Source organism: Leptosomus discolor, chromosome 1 (genome assembly GCF_034619465.1).
Source record: "Leptosomus discolor isolate bLepDis1 chromosome 1, bLepDis1.hap2, whole genome shotgun sequence".
Lineage (NCBI taxonomy): Eukaryota > Metazoa > Chordata > Aves > Leptosomiformes > Leptosomidae > Leptosomus > Leptosomus discolor.
This window is the reverse complement of record NC_141391.1, coordinates 93,900,350-93,921,250: the sequence shown is the minus strand read 5'-3', so window position 1 is coordinate 93,921,250 and position 20,901 is coordinate 93,900,350. Positions and strand designations below refer to the sequence as shown.

Sequence of the window (20,901 nt, the reverse complement as noted above, 5' to 3'; positions counted from 1 at the left end):
TTGCATTTATAAGAGAACCTTTTTATAATCTCCATATTATGTAGCATAACCTAGCACCATATTTATTCCAATTTGATAGAAATATTAATATTTTAATCTTTCCAATCACTTTTGTGTACATGTGTGTCGGAATATGCTTTTCTGATCTCTAAGATACAACTTTTCTGTTTGTAGTTAGTAAAAAGCAGTAATATCAGCTTGTTGTGGTTAGGTAATTATAATTTCAATACCAGAAGAACTGGAGCAAAACTCTGTTACCATAAATTAAAGAAATTAACTTTACCTTCAAATTTTTATTGTCTTATCTTGTTTGAGTTGTAGTAATTTATCAAGTGATTTGTCTGTTGCCAGTAAGTCAGTGGTTGGCACTGAAAGGATTCCATGTGGGCCTGGACTGACTGCCATGGTTATGTCAGAACTGGAGCCTAAAATTACATAACTAGGGAAAGCATCTTGGGTATCTTCGTGAATTCCCCCTTAATATTTCTATTTCAAAATTTTCTTTAACTTGTTGTGCAATAATGCAGTTTAATAGATATTAATGAAAGTTTTAACTTTAGGAAACCTAAAGTAAGGCAAATAATGTTTATGCCCTTTGTAGCACAGTTAGTAGAAATTGCTCTTAATTTTCTCAAATGTTGCACTATTGTGGGTCAGTATAAAATGTTCAGATACATATGTAGAAAAAAACCTAACATCTAAATGCTAAAGGAATTTTAATTCTGTAGCTAGTTTCACTTGATTTATACTTCAAAACTGAAGTTATTCTTCTGTATTTAATGCAAAAAGCAGTTTCATAAATGTGTGAATCTGTGAATCAAGTTTATTACTGTCATCCTATGAGCACAAACACCATTACTGTTTATTTTTAACACAGGCAATCACGAATTCAAGTTGAACTTCCAGAGCTTGAGCTTGAAGATGGTGGCAGGATTTACCCTTTTTCTGTACAGTTCCCAGAAGGGCAAGATATTGTTCTTTCATCAGATGGCACAAATAAGGAACTAATTTGTCATATCAGCTTCAGATCATCTAGGCCAATGTCATTCTTAGGGAATATGGTCTTCATCGATGAAGAAGAAAACAGGTAAGATGTGCAATTTGAATTCATTTGGGGACAGGGTCCAAACTGACAAAGTTGAATATAAGATACAGAACTCATAATGGTTGGGTAAATGCAATCAAAATCATTCTGAAAAAGATGAAAATGAAACACATTTATTTCTTTGTTTCAACTGAACTACAATTCAAAACCACAAAATTCAGTTTTGGTCTGTAAGGTAAGTATTATCTAAGTGGCCATCTTAAGGTCTTGTATCTCATTCATATCTACTGGTAATTCTTATGTCTACTTCAGTCTTCTCCAATTGCTTCGGAAAGACAGGATCTTTATTCAGCAAATCCCAATGTTTTCTAATACAAAATATTTTACTTTTTGAAAAATACCCGATCTAAAATTTTACAGTCTGCTCTATGCTAGATTTCAAGGTGGTCTGATTTTGAGCCAAACTCTGTGAAATTTTATTCTGTTGAGCCTTTCTCCTACGTTTCATTTTTTTAAAACAATGAAATATTTGTGACTGGTTTAGAGTCTCTTTTCTTGCATCTGGAAAAGCTGGTGGTTCTTGTCACCTATTTGCAAATCTTTACAAAGTGCACTGGAAAGATCTTGCAAAGGATTGCTCTGTTTTCAGTCCTCTCAAAAGCTTCAGGTGTTCTTCTGGTACCCAAGAATTCAAGAAGCGATGTCTCTGAGTAACTTAGCAGGTACTGTCTCTAAGTAAGAGATTCTGGTTATTTTTAAGACTAGCTGTACAATCTAGAAGTGTTCAAGAGTACTTGTTTTTATTTTATTTTTTAATTTTTAACAGTGTTTATTCATGTGACTTATGTGCTTTGTTCATTCCCTGAGACTCTGAGCTTCAGAGTAAAGGTAGAGAGACTTCTCAAGGGCGAATTATGTCACAAGTCAGAATTTCATTTTGCTGGGAACCAGCGAAGGATGTGTCCTGCTGTAAGGGATATCTTTCTCTGGTGTTTTCAATTTTTTTTTTTAAATGTCATTTTTAAGTCATCTTCAAGTCATCTTCTATAATTATATCTTAATCCTTACTTTTTCATTCTCTGGTTATATGTTCTCTGTTTTTAAGCTTTTTAGAGCAGGACAGTCAATTACAAATTCATGTCCGCTGAGCTGAGGCATTTCCCAATCTCTAGTTCTTCCTGCAATAACTGTATTATTGTTATTCAGTTAGCATATTAGGAATCTGGAGCTACTGTTTATTCCAAAGATCAATATGGAATCCTTCAGGTGTGGGTTGGTTTGGTTTTCTTTTGGTTTGGGTTGAGGTTGGTTTTTTTATTGTTTTGAGTTTGTTTGTTTCTTTACTTGTGATTTTTGTGTTGGTTTTGGATTTTTTGAGTTTGTTTTTTGTCTACTGAGAGGAAAAGCTGCATATGTGTGTTCTGAGACAGGAATTGGGAACTGTTATATGATTAATATATATTAATATATATTTTCAAAAGTACTGAAATTATTTGTGAATATAAGCATCTGAAAAATACTTAGGAATCTACATGGTCTAATTCCTGTTAGACCTAAATTCCTCTAGGACAGAACACCTAGAGTTTGACAGCAATTTATATGCAGTGTTCATACCAAAATTCATCTCTCTAAACACTGTTTAGTGATAGACATTTGTTAACATGAAATTCCATGCGTCTTATTTTGATTTTAAAGTAGTAGGTGTTTTTTTAGTAACTTTAATGGTGGAAAAGCAATGCAGGTCTCTCCTGCCCCTAGTAAATGGAGATCACACCTGTTATTAAATGTTCTGTGCAAAAAATAACTGTTTTCAGCATTTGTCCCTTTTGTTCATCTCTCTCCTTGGTGGTGTGAATGGTATGCATGAGGGGGAAAGAGGTACTGTTGTGAATAAAAGTAATTCCTGCAGTTACTGTTTTCAGTAAAGCAACTATTTTGAAGGTTAAGTGTCTCTGCCCTACAGCTTAGAATTGGCTTTTTCCTTAGCATAAACCTAAATTTTATATTATTTTGATGCAAGGGTTATGGACCTTTCAGTTATTGCTGCTCGCATTGGATTAGTATTTTATATTTTTCCATATAGATTGCCAGACAAGAATCTATTTCTTACTAATTTTATTTAATTCTAAGATTTAATCATTGTGTGGAATGTGATTCATAAATGTGTGCTAAAGCTTGCAGTAATTATGAGAAAAGGATAATTTAAGCTTATTATGAGGTCTGAAACATAGCTGCTGAGCAGGCACAATATTTAGTTTTAGTAACTGTTTTTATGTGATGCACTAGCAGATTCTCAAACCTTGTTGTAGACAAATAATTCTTTCTGCTGTGTAATAAACTTTTTTTCTATATTTGCTATTAAAATGAAATAAAGGATACTATCCTCAATTTAAAGGCAAATTCAATGTAAGAGACCAAGTAAAAGTCATGAATGTAACCTTACAAGGCATCCTGGCTCACAAAGGTGAAAAAATTCATGCTCAGGAATGTCAAATCATCTTAAAATTGCCGCTGTATTTTAAAACATAGCAGATAGGTGTTTGTTAAAAGACTGAACTAATAACATTGGTTTGCCAATGTGTATGTGACTTCTTGTCAGGCAGTTGCATGTGTGCATGGGCTGTTGGAGCAGATAATATAAAACCTGAACACAACTGGATGAAATAGCACACTGTCCAAAACAAAGGGATTCTGTGTGTGCTATTAGTGTAGTAATAGTATTCATATTGGCTTTTGGAAGAAATTATTTTTATCATAACCAGAACAAATTTTTTCCTTCAATTGGAAAAGTCTAAGAAAGTACCCGATCTAATCCTGAGCATATTGTTGCTATTCTGATGAAGTCTGTGATAATTTATCCAGGCTTGGTTTTCATTACTACTGTTAATATTACTACGTGCTTTGATATTCCACTCTATAGTGATCTGTAGCTGCAATTTCTTGTTCTCTGCATAGCTATCTTCGTTCTTCCCAGCTCCCCTCCATGGGAGACCTGTGCAATGTGTTCAAATTTCAAAGCTGATTCAACTAGTTATCTAAGCATTTGACCAGTTTGTTTCAAACTGTGTAACTAAGGAATTTAAACTGCTTTGTTAATTTGAGTGTTTTAGGAAGACAAGAATCTTTTTAGGGGGCCTTCTAGATCTTTATTAATAAAACAATGAAACCTATAACCTTTTATAACACCTATAAAAGCTAACTGGTCTTTAATAGGTTCCTGGTTTGTTTAGTAGGCAGTGAAATCTCATGGTATCTGTCGCTGAAGGTGTATTAATTTGTCAGGTATTGTCTCTTTATATTTCCATTTTCAAAGTAATAATATGTATTTTTAAATTATTTGAATTAAAATTTTTAACTTCAGTTTTGAACTTCAGGTCATATTCTGTGTTCTGGTTTGGAATTAAAATAAGCAAGTTAGAAAGTTATTTTCATATGTAGTAAAATATTATGTCCTGTATTTAGCTACTTAGAAGAGGAGACTTAACTTCTAAGCAAAACTAATTCTAGGCATGTTTCAAAGTATGAGTATTGACAAGACAATACTCTTGTTTTGGTGGTTTTTCTTTTACTTAGGCTCTGCAGAGTTTTACTTTTTTAAATTCAGATCTAAAACTTCGGTAGGATTGATTCATGTACTTATTATTAAGTCCATCTAAATAATAATGGTTTTAGTCTTTAAATCAGACTGAACATTGGGTAAAGGATAGATATTGTTGAATTTGGCTGCTTTACAGAAAACATTGGAAAGACGATAGGCAATCATGTTCTATAGCAAAACTGTGCTATATATAGCTGTAAAAGAAAGCTGAAGAGATATATGGCTGTCATTTGTGCAAGTAATTTACTGTGTGCACAGATGCCATTAAATGGCTCGTAAGAAATTGCGTTAATATTTATTTAATGACTGCCTTAAATGAGAATTTGCAGTTAATTTCTAACGTTATTTTTAATCTCTGTTCTTCCCTTTTGCTCCTCTGACTCCAAAGCAGAATAAATTACACTTCCTTGCATGGGGCTGATAGGAATACAGAGGTAAAAGATAACATAAAATCCAAGAATGTCTTGAGCAAGTAGTTAATAAATGGGAAGAAATATTTAGCTATGACACTTATTTCCTTCAACTTGAAAATCTAAACCAAAAAAAAGCATCTATGAACATGGCATGTTTATGTACTTGCCCCCTAATTGTTATTATATCTTTTAATTTGCTGATTAGATAAATAATTTAGCAGGAAAGAAAGTTTTCTGAAATTGAAATTATATTTGACTTATTCTTTCTGAAGAATAAGTAGTAAGCAACAGGTACATGCTGTGTCATACAATCAAAGGAAATGATGCTTGGGCAGCAAAATATCCCCAAACCCCCACACATGTGGTGGGTAGATAAATTGCAGGGATCGTTGGTGACACAAATGGGCTGAGGTCCTTGTCTCCGATGTTCTACAGTTCTCCTCCTCTTTCCCCCCGTGCCCCAGGAAGCTCTGGAAACTCCTGCATTTTCTGGTATTATTCATATTCATATTGTTCATGGCTGGAACTTCAAGAAGAGAGGGTGTCAGGCATTTTAGCCTCTAGCAACAACATGATGCAACTGAGACAGACTAGAAGGTACCCCGTTATGAATCGGTTCCAGTTATTTTGATAGTCCATGAGATCTCAGTGTTTCACGGAGGGAAACAGTACGTTCCCTTTTGCTGCTGGGAAACGTGCCTAAACTGTGCATCTCTTTAATAGGCACTACTGGCAACTGTCAAATGCATGTATTCTGCTGGTGTGCCTTGGGGAATAAGAGCTGTCAATTTCTTTCAATGTCATTTAAATCTGGAGAGAGCAAGGAGCTAGAAAACTTTGGAGTTGGTATTTGTGTGCTGCTTTGCTGTATTCGTCTGACCTAACAATATTGGCTTTTACTTCAGGTAGTTGGGAATACTTTTGAAAACCGGGATGGTCCAAACCCATTAATCACTCCTGTTATTTTCTGTGCTTGTGGCTTTCTGCCATTTCGATGGTCCCTGCCAGCTGAAGCATCTGTTATTCAGGAATTAAGAACTGACATCATTCCTGCTACTAGAAAAAACGTGGCTACTTTCCCAGCTATAAGTCTTGTGTATTTTGTGTAACCATGCGTCTGTCACTATTCATTATTGTATTATTTTGATTGCTGTGGAAGCTCAAGCTCCTGCTACAAAGGATAAGGGCTCCTCAGTGTCAGGAAACTGCTCATTTGTGAATACAAGTGGCAGAGCTTGCATGGCTCATCTTTTCCTCTCCCTTCCAGTTCTGGATCTGTTCAAGGATTTCTGGGGTTAGGGAAGAGGGAAGGTTTTTATTTTTAAATTTCAACTTCTTGTTCCCTAAAGTCTAGGTTATTCCTTGTTCTTAAAGATCTGTAAAATGTCTCACTCCTATGTCAAGTTTTCTTTTGGCACTAATCAATTCTGCAAGCATTTGTTTTGTTCCTAAACTAGCACTGCGAGCTCCCTTTAAATATTTTTTTTTTTTTTAATTTACCCAGGCAGTGTTGCTACAGAAATTCATCAGTTAGATCCTAATAGCTTTGGATTCTTTCTCTTTAGAAATTGTAGTGATATTCTGCATCTATTATTGAATACTGTTGAAGAAGGCTTATTTAACTATGCCTGTATTTCCGGAGCATTTGGGGTACACTGATACAAAACAAATAATGTTTTTCTACTCATAAAATGTAATGCTATAAAGTAAAATAAAAAGGATAAATATTTTTTGACTCATATTCTCTTGTCCTTCCACAAACGTTAAAAACAAACAAACAAAAAATCAGAGTTAATTTAAGAGAAGTGAACAAACTACTTCTACTCTAGTGGTGGATGGTATTTTTTTGTCATCACAGTTGGAGCTTTAGTTTTTGGTGATCAGCAGGTTTCAAATGCTGGTAAACACAATATATTTAATGGCCATTCTCCTGTTCTGTGTTCTTTGTAAATACACATTAGAGAATAAACACTGAAATAGCAGCAGTGATGATGGTTCATGTAGATAACAAATTTTTTCTTGCTTTATTAAGCATTATAAAACAGAATACACTGAATAATTTAACACACTTAGAAACTTCACATTTGCTAACAATACAGGCACCTTTCATTCTAATAGAATAACATGGGCTTTTATATTATTTAGTTAAGCTCTGCTGCAAATACAGAATAAATACGTTGCACAAGACTTCTAGCTTTGTAACCTCGCTTTGTGAATGGTGTTATGAATAAAGGTCAGTGGTACAAGCTGATTTTAAGCACATGCAGAACGTACATGTTTTTGTAATCTATTTGACATATTTGTATAGAAAAATGCATGCTTTTCTGTCTGGTGCTCTATATCAGTGTCTGAAATGCATCTTACGAATGGAGTGTCATTTTTTTGAAACTCAGATGAGATTTTTAGCTAATTATTCTTCTTGAAGTTTCCTTTCAAATCCCACTTTTGGGAAAATTCCATATTAAAATAATGATGATGAGTGGCCAGAAGTGAGTCAATATTTTATTATCATAGAATGGCTGAGTTTGGAAAGAGCCTCCAGAGATCATCTAGTCCCTTCTTCAAATCCCTCCTCAAATCATAATCAATACAGTTGTCCAGTTGTTTTTTTGAATATCTCCAAAGATGGAGACTCTGCAATCCTCTCTGGCCAGTCTCTACCAGTGTTCAGCCACTTTTTTTCCCCTTATGACTAGATAGAATTTGCTGTATTTCAATTTTTACCCATTACCTCACTGAGCATTGCTGAGAAGAGTTTGGCTCCATCTTCTTTACTCCCTCCCATCAGATATTTATACATGTAGATAAGATCCCCTTGATCCTTCTCTTCTCCAGGCTGAACACTCACAACTCTCAGTCACTCTGCATATGGCAGGTTCTTCAGTCCCCCCTTCATCCTTGTTGGCTTTTCGCTGGCCGAAGTCTGCTCTTCTGAATTCCAGGGTTGTGATACGTCTTTTTGCTTTGTTTCCTCCTTTCAGAATCCTGAACTCTGCTATCTTGTGGTCACTGCAGCCATGGTAGACCCATGGTCAGAGGAGCTAAATCCTTGCTGTCACTATCAGCTGCAGAATTGGTTGTTGACTTGCAGAATCTGTCCACTCATTCTCAAGATCTTTTCCCTCACCAGCATGATTGAAGGGAAGACCACCTGTGCCCTGTTCCCTTGATGAGTGCCCCCAAAGCTGCGCAGTCATGCCTGATATGTTCCAGGTTTCACCATTAAATTCACTGTTGCCCATGTGGAAGAGTAGCAGGGCCAAGGGTTGGACAAGCTGCATCGGTCTCTCAACAGCATCCTGAATCCAAGCCCCAGGCAAGCAGCAAACTTCCCTAGACAAAGGGTCAGGCTGGCAATGAGGTTCTCTGTCCCCTGCAGCAGGGATTTACTTGTGACTATCACTTCCATTTTCCTGGTGTTGATTTACAGCTTGTGCTCAGCCAGCACAGATGCTTCATTGTCTGACCTTTTTTCATCTTGTGAACACTCTGAAGCTTCTAAATTTCTTAGTTAAGAATATATTTCCATTGCATTTGCTATTTGCTATTAATTTCTCTTACTATAATATCACAGTAGCTGAGGAGGGATGTCCTTGTTGGGTTGTTAGCAGCATGGAAACAGGGAGGAGCTTCTTTAGCAGCACCTCTGTGAGGTCTGGGGCATTTATTTGTATACAGATGTCCTGTAGTGATGCCTGTTCTTTATATTCTGAATTGTGCAGTAGTATCTTTGCTTTGAGTAGTATCGCTCACTGAATTTGGGTAACTAGTTAAGATGTGCTGCCATTGTTCTCGAGCACAGTTTTCTGTGTTTCGTTACTGTGCACATCAGCGCATGAATGAAGATTTGGTATATGCCCAAATCTCAAGTCAGCGCTGAGGATAGAGATGGCTGAGGTGCTCGCCTCAAACCAGAAAGCTGACCCAGTGCAGGAATACAGACATCTGAGTTACTTTCGTATAACTTGAGAGCTAGGTCTTTCATTAACCTTCATACAGCTTTCTTCCACCTCTGCCCTCAATTTTGTTGTCTGAAGTTAACCTAATCTATGCCTGCAAAGTATTTAGAATTGTTATTTAGCACAGTCATTAGTAAAGTCATGAGTTGGAAGCTGGCCCTATTTTCTGTGTTGTAGTTATTGATCTTCTGTGTCTTTAAATGGCTTGGTAAAGGTAGAGACACCTGATTTGGGCATGTACAAATGTACATTTGATACATATAGACAGAGGTAGATATACCTTTTACAGCTATGTGTCCTGCCAATGTCCTGCTGCTGAGATTTTTGCTAAATAAAAGCAGAAAACATGAAGTTAGCTAAAAGAAATACCGTGTTACAAGGTGAAACTTGCCAAGTCCCTTGACCTGCTCCCAGCCAAGTTCCAATAAGACTGACATGTCCTAAGGACAAACCAAAGCACTGTAGAGCTGGATTATTGATTAAAATAACTGTTAGCTATGAAATTGGAATCCAAACGTGAATATTTACAAATAAGAAAGATGGGTATGGATTTTGTTGGAGCCTTTCTCTATTTAATAAAGTTTCCTTGAAAGCAGTGGCTAAGAATGTTGTGTTTGGAAAGGGAAGTATGAAAGAGGAAAGAAAAGCTACTTTCTGGTACTTTAAAAACAGTTCTGTTTTCCTTGATTGTGTTATTCTACAATAAAGCAGTAGAAGCTAATTATGTCATATTATAAATTGATCTGAAAGGTCTTGTGATATCTTTTAGTATCAATCTAAATTTATATTAAATAGCACTTTGTCCTTCAATATGTAATTTTAAGAAAATAGGAAATATCTCTTATTCTGTGCAAGGTGTATTTTCAATGTGCATAGTTCTCAATATAGGAAAGCAAGATGGATATCAGCATGCTGTTTGAATTATTTAAATACATTTTAACTTGTAGTTTTGACAGCTTAGTCAGAATAGTTAATGAATAGTAAAGTTAGATAATAAGTTAATGTAGAATAAAAACCCAACTATGTAATAATATAGAACTGAGCTCAGCTGAATTACCTGTCAGTTGCAATGAGCTAAGAACACACATACAGATGGCTAACAGGGATCCATTGAAGGCAATAATTTGCTTGTTGACTGCACCCTGAGAGACTGAGGTGAAGTATGAAAAAAGGGTTAAAAGGTGGATTGCTACACATTAATATGTCTGCTACAGGCAGTACAGACACTAGTGAACATTGGAGCATGTATAACAGTTTCTATTATATTCTAGCAATTTCAATCAATATCTAATTGTTTTTAATCTATAAATTCCTAAATATTTATTTTGAGATTTCTATGAAGTCTTATAGAATAAATCTTAAATCAAAATAGAAGTTGCTTTTTAAGAAAATGTCCCCTGGCAAAAGTTATAGGATCTATTTATCAAGTTAGCAGCCTCCTTTGGGATGCTCATGAATGTCAGCTCTAATTTTAATTGTTTTTATCTTCAGAGAGACAAAGCCTGTTTATTTCATGAAATCTCTGTTAACTCTTGGACTTTCAGATTAATGATACATCCATGCTCATAGAAAAACTATGAAGTAGAAACACTGTGCTAAACTTCACCATTTTTGGCATGTGCAGTCTCATCTGTGTACTCTTCTGTTGAACTAGAATAGGAAAGTTTTTCTCCAGACATCTTCATTCTGTATTTTATTCTTGTGCTGAAATATCTTGATTACCATGGCTAAATAGAAAACTATCACTTTTGTATTTTGTTTTGAACAGGTTCTTAATTCAAGTTGCTGCAACAGCAGAGAATTGTCTTCTTACTTTATATCCATATCTGGCGTTTCACCGCTCTGATCAACAAATTATCTTGAGAAGAAGTAAGTAGTCAGTATTGTACCTCTTAAAATTATATTATGTCCAGTACTATTATCAGTGTTTTCAGTGTGATAACTGAATTTTGTCATCAAGGATGATGTTATCATCAAGATAGGATTTTTCCTCATTAAATACAAGAGGATACTGCATTTTTAAAACAGTTTATTAGCTTCTGTTATCTTGTTGAAAATGAGGAAAACTTATATAAATGATTAGGTAATTTTTTTTGAAAAATATTGGACAAGCCTCAGTCTTACAGAATGTTTTGTGAAGTTTTTAAAGTATGAGTAGAGAAAATATTCCAAACAATAGAGAATAAATTAACATAAATTATATTGATAGAGAGTGATCATCAGTAATTCCTAGGATGACAGTTGGGTATGTTTTGAAGAAAGCAAAAGAGAAGAAAGCCACACAATGATATGTGCATAATGTGTTATGTTAAAATCATTATTGCCTGTTGGGAATTGTTTTCAGGTTTTTTTAGCTGCTATCCTTGAAGGCTGGAGAGCATAGCCATATTTTAAGGCCTACTAAAAGCCTCTGGGCAGAGACTAGAAATATTTTTTTTTTTTTTGTCTGCAATGTGTCTCCCTGCCTGCTTCCCTCTGCCTGCCTCACTGTTTCTACATTTTTGCCTGTGTCCCGCACCGTGGCCTCATCTCTGCCTGCCTCCTGCACCCCCTCACCTTTCTGCTTCAGTGATCTGTAATCTCTTTGTGTAGCTGTGCTTATGGGAAGAGATTAGGATCATTGTATAATTCAGGTTGGAAGGGATCGCTGGGGGGGTCATCTAGTCCAACTTCCTGCTCAAAGCAGGTTCAAGTATGGGGCGAATTGGTTGGGTTTTTTTTTTTTATAGTTGTTGGGATCTGATATATTTTGATGAAATGGACAAGTTTTTCAGGTAAGCAAGTCATTCCTTAAGTCTCAAATAGATTTAGCTTTGAAGACTGTGAATTCTAAGACCGCATTAACTTAAAATTTAAGTGTGTTATCAGAGTATCTAAGAGAAAAGAGAGTTGGTACTTGTGAAGTTGAAAAAGGGATTAGCAAGGAGACAGGTAATGATTTGGGGGTAAGGTAGGTATAGGTACCGCATCATTCATGGAGCACAATTAAATGAAGACAGGAAAGGGGGAAAAGTATTATTTCCTGTAAATGTGGGTGTTTTTTGTTTTTTTTTTTGGTTTTGTTTTTGTTTGTGAACAGAAGATCATTTTGTAAGCTTGTCTTTTGAAGATGCTTTGTAGGTTTCCCTTGAGGATTAAGCCAAAAATGAAGTGTTGATTTTACAAGAACTGATCTCCCGTTAATAATGGGGTATTTCTGTCCTGTATTGATTGCTTATTGGTTTGTTCACACTGTTGGTTTATATCAATTTTGAAGCAAGTCATTAGCTCTACATTTCTTGAGTCTATTTTATGTGGGTTTGTGTAGTCTTTTGGTGTGGAATGCTGTTTAATGTGACCAAACCATACCTATACAACACAGTGGCTTTGAAAGCTACTCAGGAAGGCTTTGCTTCCACGTATCTGACGCTGTGCTCTTGTGTTACTTGCTCCAAACCATATGAATAACAGTGCCAGCAATCAAAAAATAAAGATAATCATACAGAGTTCTTCCTTCTTTTACTAGTGTGTTTACTTCTCTAGAAACTGCACTGCATTCCTCTTCTGCTCTTGTTCTGCAGGGTGACATCAGCGATAGCTAGCAGAGGGTCCTCTAATCCCATCATAGGCCAACATGAGAATGTCAGAACATATGTTCTGAAGAACTGATGGGTTGATAAAGCATACTTTTGAATTTGCTTTGTAAAATGTGTGTTGTTGAGTCTGAAAGAGCTTGATAATGGCATGCTGAGACTTATTACAGAATTGTGATCAAAGATTCCTTAAGAATATTTCGTTCATGACTTAGAATTCTTGAATAAGTGCTGTTCTGATAGGTGCTTTTCAGCAAGTATGAAGATGCATCTTATAAAACATACAGTTAACGGAAAAAAGTATGCGGGTAAATATTTTTGTCTCTGGTCTAATGACCAAAGTGAGATTTTCATCATGAGTCAAATGAGAACTGTTACTTGATTAATTGAACTACAAAATAGAAAAATATAGAAGCAGGTAACCATTTATGAACTGTTAGAGCACAGACAATAAAATACGTTTTCTCAATGGCGGCCTGTAATCTTGTTTTGTAGACAGTAAAGACTGCAGCAGCGAAGTTGTTCTGCATCCATGCTATACTCCACAATCACGTTCCTGTAGTATTTCAAGTTCTTTTGGTGCAATCACTGACTCAACCTATGAAGATTCTCAATCAGGTATAGTGCAGCTGTTTACTTTAAACACTTTGAGCTCTTACAGCTGCTTTTCAGCTTACTGCTTTAATGAGATATTTTTCACATTTGTAAGCTTTGCCTGAAGTGCTTCTGCAGATAAAATCAATGAATATTGGGGAGGCTGTCCTCTCCTGTGACATCTTGGGAAACCCGGCGTAGAGTAGAAACGGAAAAAACATCCTTCCTTTTAGCAGATGAAGTAGAAGGGAAATCAGTCAAACCAATTAAAACAAACAAACAAAAAATGTCAAGGTCCCATTTGCAATAACATGTTCATGGAGGATCCAGCACAAAAATAACTACTGAACAAACTTAAGGGATTAGTTGCTAAGAATTAACCAACCATATACGCTCTGTAAATATGCTATACTCTGCAAAGTTCTAGTTGCACATTCAGGTTAGACTTTGACATTTTTGTTGCATTTATGAGGTACTGTGTAAAAACAATTGTAGTTAGTGGGCTCAGTTAAGGTGCTGTTCCATATGAACAAAGAGTAATAGATCTTCTGTAAGGTTGCCATGTGATTAGTATCTGAGGCTGTTGACATCTCTCAGCTGCTAGTTTTCTAACTAGGAAGTTGAAACTGTGGAAATTACGGCTGCTGTTTCATCACTGTTAGGATTCCACTTTTGCAGATCTGCTGATGTTTGTGTGATCATTCTCTAAGGTATTCCCAAGACAAATAGGAGCAGTTAAACAGATTAAGTCATAGCTCTTTACCAATATGATCATTTAATGGAATGATGTAAGAAGAGTTCAAAAGAGAAACTCAGTTTCAGATCTGAAAAAGCGGTAACCTCTGGCAAAGGTGGTGGTGACAAGATGGCTAAAGTAAACTCAGATCTGAATGCATGATGATCTTATAAAGGATGAGTCTCTCTTCTCCACATTGCATTGCTTTTTCTTCTTAAATCCTAACAAGAATTTTTTATTCACTAAGGTATTAGTTTTATTTTTGCATCATTTAATGAAACATTAACACTGCAACAGTATTAAAATACACCTTCAAGGATGGAATCATCTAAGTCATCTGTGCTATGAAGAAAATTGTTTGGTTTTTTAGTTATCTTTTGTACAATAATGTTGTTGTTGATGTTAACAACAATTAGTTGTTAGAATATATAATCAAGTTTTGACCAGGTCAGGATTTAGGAGAGGAGGCCTAACAGAAGGGAGAAAAGTCCAAAGGCTTATAGATTGGGATGTAGGCTTAGTTATACCTATACAATACCTGATAAACTGCACATAAGTCAGTTACTGAGCCATGCTATGTGATTGGTGGGTGGAAATAGCATTGACTAGCTGGTAAAGCTATACCTACTAGAACTGTATGTAAGACCGTTTCTTTAAGATTGCTGTCTGTGGTTTTGTCAGCCATGCCTGAATTTATTTTTTCTGATTGGGTAAAAATTTTTTCTTTAAGGGAAACTGGATTCCTGGAATGTAATTTGTTGTATTCCCAAGATGTGTTTATGTCACTTAAATTGTTTACTCCTGAAATAAGTTGATCACTTGTTTTCTGAAAGTTTTTTGTTTCCTGAAAATAATTGTGTGTTAAAAAAAATAGAATTGTTTTTGTACTAGACAAAAATATAGAATTAATTAGTCTTTCTGGATTCTGGATTTTTTGTTTTATCATTCAGAGTTGGATTCTACTTTTGAAAGCGAGAGTGATGAAAAGATGAGTGAGGAGAGTGAAGCTGACAGTCAAAGTGATGGGAGGAAAAATAAATTTGAATTATCATTTTTTCCTGGTGAAGATAAAGAGGAGTACATTTTCTTTCAGAAAACACTGACTGCTGTTAAGAATTGGTTCACTCTCTTTGGTTGGTCTAATGGACAAAATCCTATTTCAGTACCATACTCACTAAGACGGTAATTCATATCTGCTTAGAACTAACTTATGTCTGCCTTATAAAATGTTAACATACATACTAAAATGTTTTGGGTATTATCTGAGGAATGGAAACACACTCTAATGCACAGCTGCATATTAAAATTGTAGTATCTATCTGCTGTTTATATTAAAATGTCATTCAGGTGTTATTTTTATTTTCCAACTATGATGTTCTGATATATCACAATGCACTGTATGTTAAATATGCAGTTCAAACTATATGTCACCCTCTTAACTGAAATTGATTCTCCTCGCAGAATGGACACAGTTCTAGCAATTGTCCCTTCTTTGGTGGCATAAATAAGTGTTTTAACAATATGTCTTGTTTTTCCCCACATACTCTAAAAATCAAGAAACAGATAGGAAAGCAAATTTTATGATCAAGTCTTGCAAACACCCTGGAAATATATCGGTGTTAGTGGCATCACTTAGTTGATCTTATCTAGCTTGCCACTAAATCGTGAAGAAGCCAATCTCCTGGGACACAAACACATAGACATTTATAAACATGATAGAAACCTGAGTTATGTTTGGCAGAAAGCAGTAACAAATTTATTCATAAAATATTTCACATACGCTTATTAATATTTCATGTGGTTCAAAATGCTTAAATTATTATGAAAGTTCAGTAAAAAGGAGAAAGTGGTATATTTTTCAGTCATCTTGCCGATGTTTTTACTTGATCGTTTATTAAATTTATCGTTGTGATATATATATAATGTTAGACTGTTTTGTGCATTTGAAAGAATCATATCAGAAGCTTTTTCTCTCTTAGTGAGGTGTATAAAGTCCAGATGACCTCTTCGCAAGAAAAGGTTTTTAAACAAAACCTTGGCAAAGATACTAAGACATTTTATGACATGTTATTCTATCTGAGTGGACAATTGTTACCAGGCATTACATCGAGCCAGTCATTGCCCCTTGATCCAGTTGAACGAATGTTACAGCTCCACTGGCAGCATTCTACATTGCTTGCTTTCCTTAAGTAAGTATGTGTATGATAAAATATGCATGCATGCATCTTTTCTTTCCACTACTTTTATTAGTGTAGTTCAAATATAATTCCAACTAAATGATATATAGTAAGTTTAGGATTTCCTTTTTTTTTTGTGATTTGAGATTTATGTATTCTAAACTATAATTAATTTTTACCAAGGCTATCCTCTGCAGTTTACACTAATTGAGGTGTCCTTTGGTAAGGCTATATCCAACACAGGAATTCCACAGAAATTCTGCTCCCTTATAAAAGAAGGTGACTGTCAACCTCATTCCTTAGACAGATTCAGTAGATAGTCAAATCAGGTTATAGTCAAATCATTAGTTATCTTACCATTCCACTGATGCTCTTTGTCCTGTAATTACTGGCTTTAGCAAAAATTTTGTAGACTTTGTCATTTATTAGTCTCGTTAATATTATGCTAAGAAATGGAAGTACTACTCCTGCTGCTGAAAAGATTTAGCTATTAGCTACCTTCATTGATAATCTTATCTTCTCACATAATATGGAACAACTGTCAAAAGATGGTGCAAATCAAAAAAGGTTAATAAATTCTTGTTCATCATTCTTGGCTCTTGCTGCTGTGAAACAGAAAAGAAAATTAACTTCAGAGAAAGTCTAATGTCATGAAATCCTTAGAGATCATCAGAAGCCCCAAAACACAGCATCTCTGCTTCTTTTTAGCATCCTCACCTAGTGTTCAAGAGTCTGTAAAGCCGTTTAAAACCACTTCCATACTGTTCTAAATACAAACTTTTCATCTGAGAATAAGAGACAGTGATGTAGCTGTATCTGAACTCATAATAAGACCAATGCACACTGCTCCAACAACTGGACGTTTATTTGCAGCTTTCATCCATGTCATTTGCTTATAAAAAGAGGCAGAATAACATTCTTCTCTGCATCACAAATAATATAGTGCAGATGACTTGGAGGAGCCATTGCAGCAGTAGCAATATCTTTGCCTTGCTTTAGTAATGAAGGACAATGCTTACAGATTCCTGTTGTTTTCACAACTTCAACATCCATTTTGATACTAAATAAAGGAATCGATGAATACATCCCATCATATGTTCCCATTCTATCTTAAGGGCTAGAGTCATTAGGCAGTGGATTGCTGAAATGTGTCTTGCCATCATATCAATTGAAATCTCTCGCTGATACCACCTTGCTGATTCTTCTTCTGAAGGAGCGTTGCATCCTTCTAGAGAGCAACACATTGAGTATCTGGGCATATAGAATCACAGGATCATTTAGGTTGGAAAAGACCTTTAAGATCGTTGAGTCCTAACCCTGCCAAGTCCACTACTAAACCATGTCCCTAAGTGCCACATCTACACATCTTTGAAATACCTCCAGGGATGATGAATCCACCACTTCCCTGGGTAGCCTGTTCCAATGCTTGACAATCCTTTCAGTGAAGAAATTTTTCCTACTATCCGATGTAAACCTTCCCTGGTGCAACCTGAGGCCCTTTCTTCTTGTCCAATCACTTGTTACCTGAGAGACCAACCCCCACCTTGCTACAACTTCCTTTCAGGTAGTTGTAGAGAGTGATAAAGTCTCCCCTCAGCCTCCTTTTCTCCAGGCTAAACAACCTCAGTTTCCTCAGCTGCTCCTCATAGGACTTGTGCTCTAGAGCCTTCTCCATCTTTGTTGCTCTTCTTTGGACGAGCTCCAGCACTTCAACATGTTTTTGTGGTGGGCCCAAAGCTGAACACATTATGACGTAGTGGTATGGTGTTGAGTGATTGTCTAAATAGGTTCAAGACATTTTCTTATTTATCTAATCAGTATATTGATGTTTTTCTGAGGTCAGAGTGTCAAAAAACTTCTTTGGTTTCAACCCAAGGAAAATCCTTTTTGTTGCCACTGCCTTAGGTCTAGTGTTAAGCTAATGCTCTGTGCAACTCCCAGAAGAGAAGTCAAGAATAACTTCGAGACATGCTTCCTCTTTTGAACCCTGTTACCATTGTTAACAGTTAAGTTTCATTAATCCTTGTATAGGCAACTGGATTGATTCCACTCAGTTCCAATCAAGAGACACAAGTGTCTTTACTTTTCAAAGGTGGAGCTGATGTGCCTTTCAGAGCCTTTCACCCTTCAGTATGGGATTTTACAGCCCTAACTCAAATTAACATAGACTTTAATTTTGGTCTTTTAGGACTGATATTTCTTCTGTCTAGTTTCAAATGTTTTAATATCTCTTCTGTAACTCATTGTTTGATGGATGAGGTTAGTATGAAGGAACCAAAATAACATCGTTTCTCATCGGATGACAGTGGTAGCTGCCATCAGTCATCCTCCAAGTTTGAGCATGACACCCAATATCTTTGAGTGTACTAGAAAGTCTTGTTGGTTATAATCAGCTCTGGGAAACACTTCTTTTCTTCACACTGATTGTGTCAGGTGGCTCGGGCAGACGAGGTAAATTCTTAGCATTTTTGAATTTGGGTAGAGTGGTGTGTATGCTGTGAATATACTTTTTGATGTGATGCAGTTTACTGAGTCATTGCACCTGAGGGAGAGAGAATGTCTCTATACCTTATTTATCTCGAGTTTGTTTATTGTAAAATGCAAATAAAAACGTTTATACATAACATTGAAAATGAACAACACAAGTGGAAATATTTCTTCAAGATATAGGTGAAGATATGAAAGAATGTCATTAACTTACATTGAGGTTGTGCCAGAAAAGTCTTCCAAAATACCTTATTTTGTTTATATTCTGTCCGCTTCTGGGAAGGAGACAGTTAGGTTTCTGTCCTTCTGCATACCTTATGCTTGAAGTTACCCCTTAAAAAGTCTGTTCAGGAGCTTCCACCAATGGGAAGACTAGACATCAGGCTCCACCATGAGAATTGAGATTTTCCAGGGAATTTAGGCATCTTGACCTAGCATACATGACGTTAGTTGCCTTCTTTAAAATGTTGATGAGTTTTGGGATAAGAGGATCCCAACCCATTTTGCTAAGCATAACAGCAATTGGAAAGAAATACTTAAGTGTTTCTAAGGTAGTTTCTTGGGCAATTTGGAAAGTTGTTTAATAGCTAAATTTTGATAAAAGCTTTCAGTCTTACTGAGTTTTGTCTGTTAACTCACTGACACATTCAGAGCAGAATTGGAGCAGCAGCCCATTGGTCAAGGCTAAGTTCAGTGCCTCAGTACACAGATACATAGGTGACTGATGATTGATGAGATCTGACGATTGGAAATGAAGTAGTAATCCATAACAATACTAGCAAAATGACACAGGTTGTCATAGAAAAGCAGTTCTAGCTGGACTCCTATGCTTATACATATTTGATGCTAGATGATTAAATTGGTGCACAGTATGCGCTTAGCATTACCACATCCTGTTACTTTCTGCCTCTTGTTTGTGTGAATCCTATTAGATTTCTTCATTGTTCCTGATTTATGGATATTATTTTCCTACTTGTGCGTTTTTAGGATCACCTAGAATATTTGTGTTTCTTCACGGGTTGTTATTTAGGAGTGTATGTAGATCATAGTACAAAAGTGTCTGATGTCTGCACTGCTGGCACTAGTGTATGTGATGATAGTAAGACACCTAGAGCCAGCCTAGATACGAGTAATTCAGCTGTGATCTGCTGTACCTGCATGTTCATTGTGATTTGCGGAAAGTGCAAATTCCTTCCTGAAGAAGCCCAGGAGAGCACTCTGAGAATAGAAACATAGAGTTCTCAGCTTTCTTTCCCCAACCACTACTTTCTGGTCATCATGGTTGAGATAAAGCATAATTCATGTTTCCAATTTTTCCCTTGCCAAAGTAGGTACATGTTGTTCGCTGTTTCAAGCAACATTCCAAGTATCGGTTTTATTTTCCTTCCCTCAAAAGGTTGCCTTGGTACATTACATTACCTCAGTAGTAAAGGAAAAGGTTGAGTATTTTACAATACAACTGATTAATTTGTTGCAAACTGTGTGTCTTGAGGAAAAAACACCTTAACAATGTGAAAATACTGATCTTGGAGAACTGGCATCATATTAATATCAACCTTAATGAGAGAGAATTTTTCAAGACGGCGTTCTTCAATACCAAAATGTAGCCAGTTACAAGAACATTCAGTTGATTAGAACCCATCTTTACTATGGTGACATGTAATGTTGTTATATAGCTTTTCTGAGAATGAAACCTGTAGATTACACCTATTCCTATATATCTACCAAGTAAAAATGTTGAAAGAAAGATAGGGCACCTGAAAAGATCAGTGTTGTACAGCTTCCTCCTTTTATCATTTGGGAAGAACTGAAGTTTTAAAGTGATTTCATGGGACAGAGCCTATGACTTAATGGAAAATGGGAATTTCAGACATGGGGAGTTTTAGAACCAGACTACTAACTTGATGCTATTTTGGGGCCCTGATTAAAATATCTGTGTTTTAAAAAACATACTAGATAATTGTATGAAACAGCATTTCAATAATCTGAGAAGATAATGTCACTATGTAAAATATAGAGGCAAAAAATATGCTCTTACCAGCAAAATATAATTCTGTGGGAAGAGAAATATATTGTCATGATACTAATTTCAGACCATGATGTATGACTTTCAATGTACAAAGTAAATTGAATTTGGACTGTATGATACCAGAAAAGTATGATCACTTCATTTAAATGAAAGACTGGTTACATAACAGGGAAAGCTCATCTGATTATTATTCATGTTAGCCATGTTAAAACCACAGAGTACAATGTAAATCTAGATATGCTAGGATAATTTTTCTGACCTAAGTCAGGAAACCTTTCTGCTCCCCTGAGA

General features: G+C 35.8%; 1 protein-coding gene across 1 annotated transcript in view; it reads left to right on the top strand.

Moving 5' to 3' along the window:
- Positions 1 to 20,901, top strand: part of CFAP47 (cilia and flagella associated protein 47) — a 345,415-nt gene that overhangs the window by 59,322 nt on the left and 265,192 nt on the right. Inside the window, exons 26-30 of the mRNA XM_086482089.1 lie at positions 878 to 1,087; positions 10,784 to 10,884; positions 13,083 to 13,205; positions 14,868 to 15,099; positions 15,897 to 16,106. Coding sequence (XP_086338215.1) covers positions 878 to 1,087; positions 10,784 to 10,884; positions 13,083 to 13,205; positions 14,868 to 15,099; positions 15,897 to 16,106 — 876 coding nt within the window. The remainder of the gene's footprint in view (positions 1 to 877; positions 1,088 to 10,783; positions 10,885 to 13,082; positions 13,206 to 14,867; positions 15,100 to 15,896; positions 16,107 to 20,901) is intronic.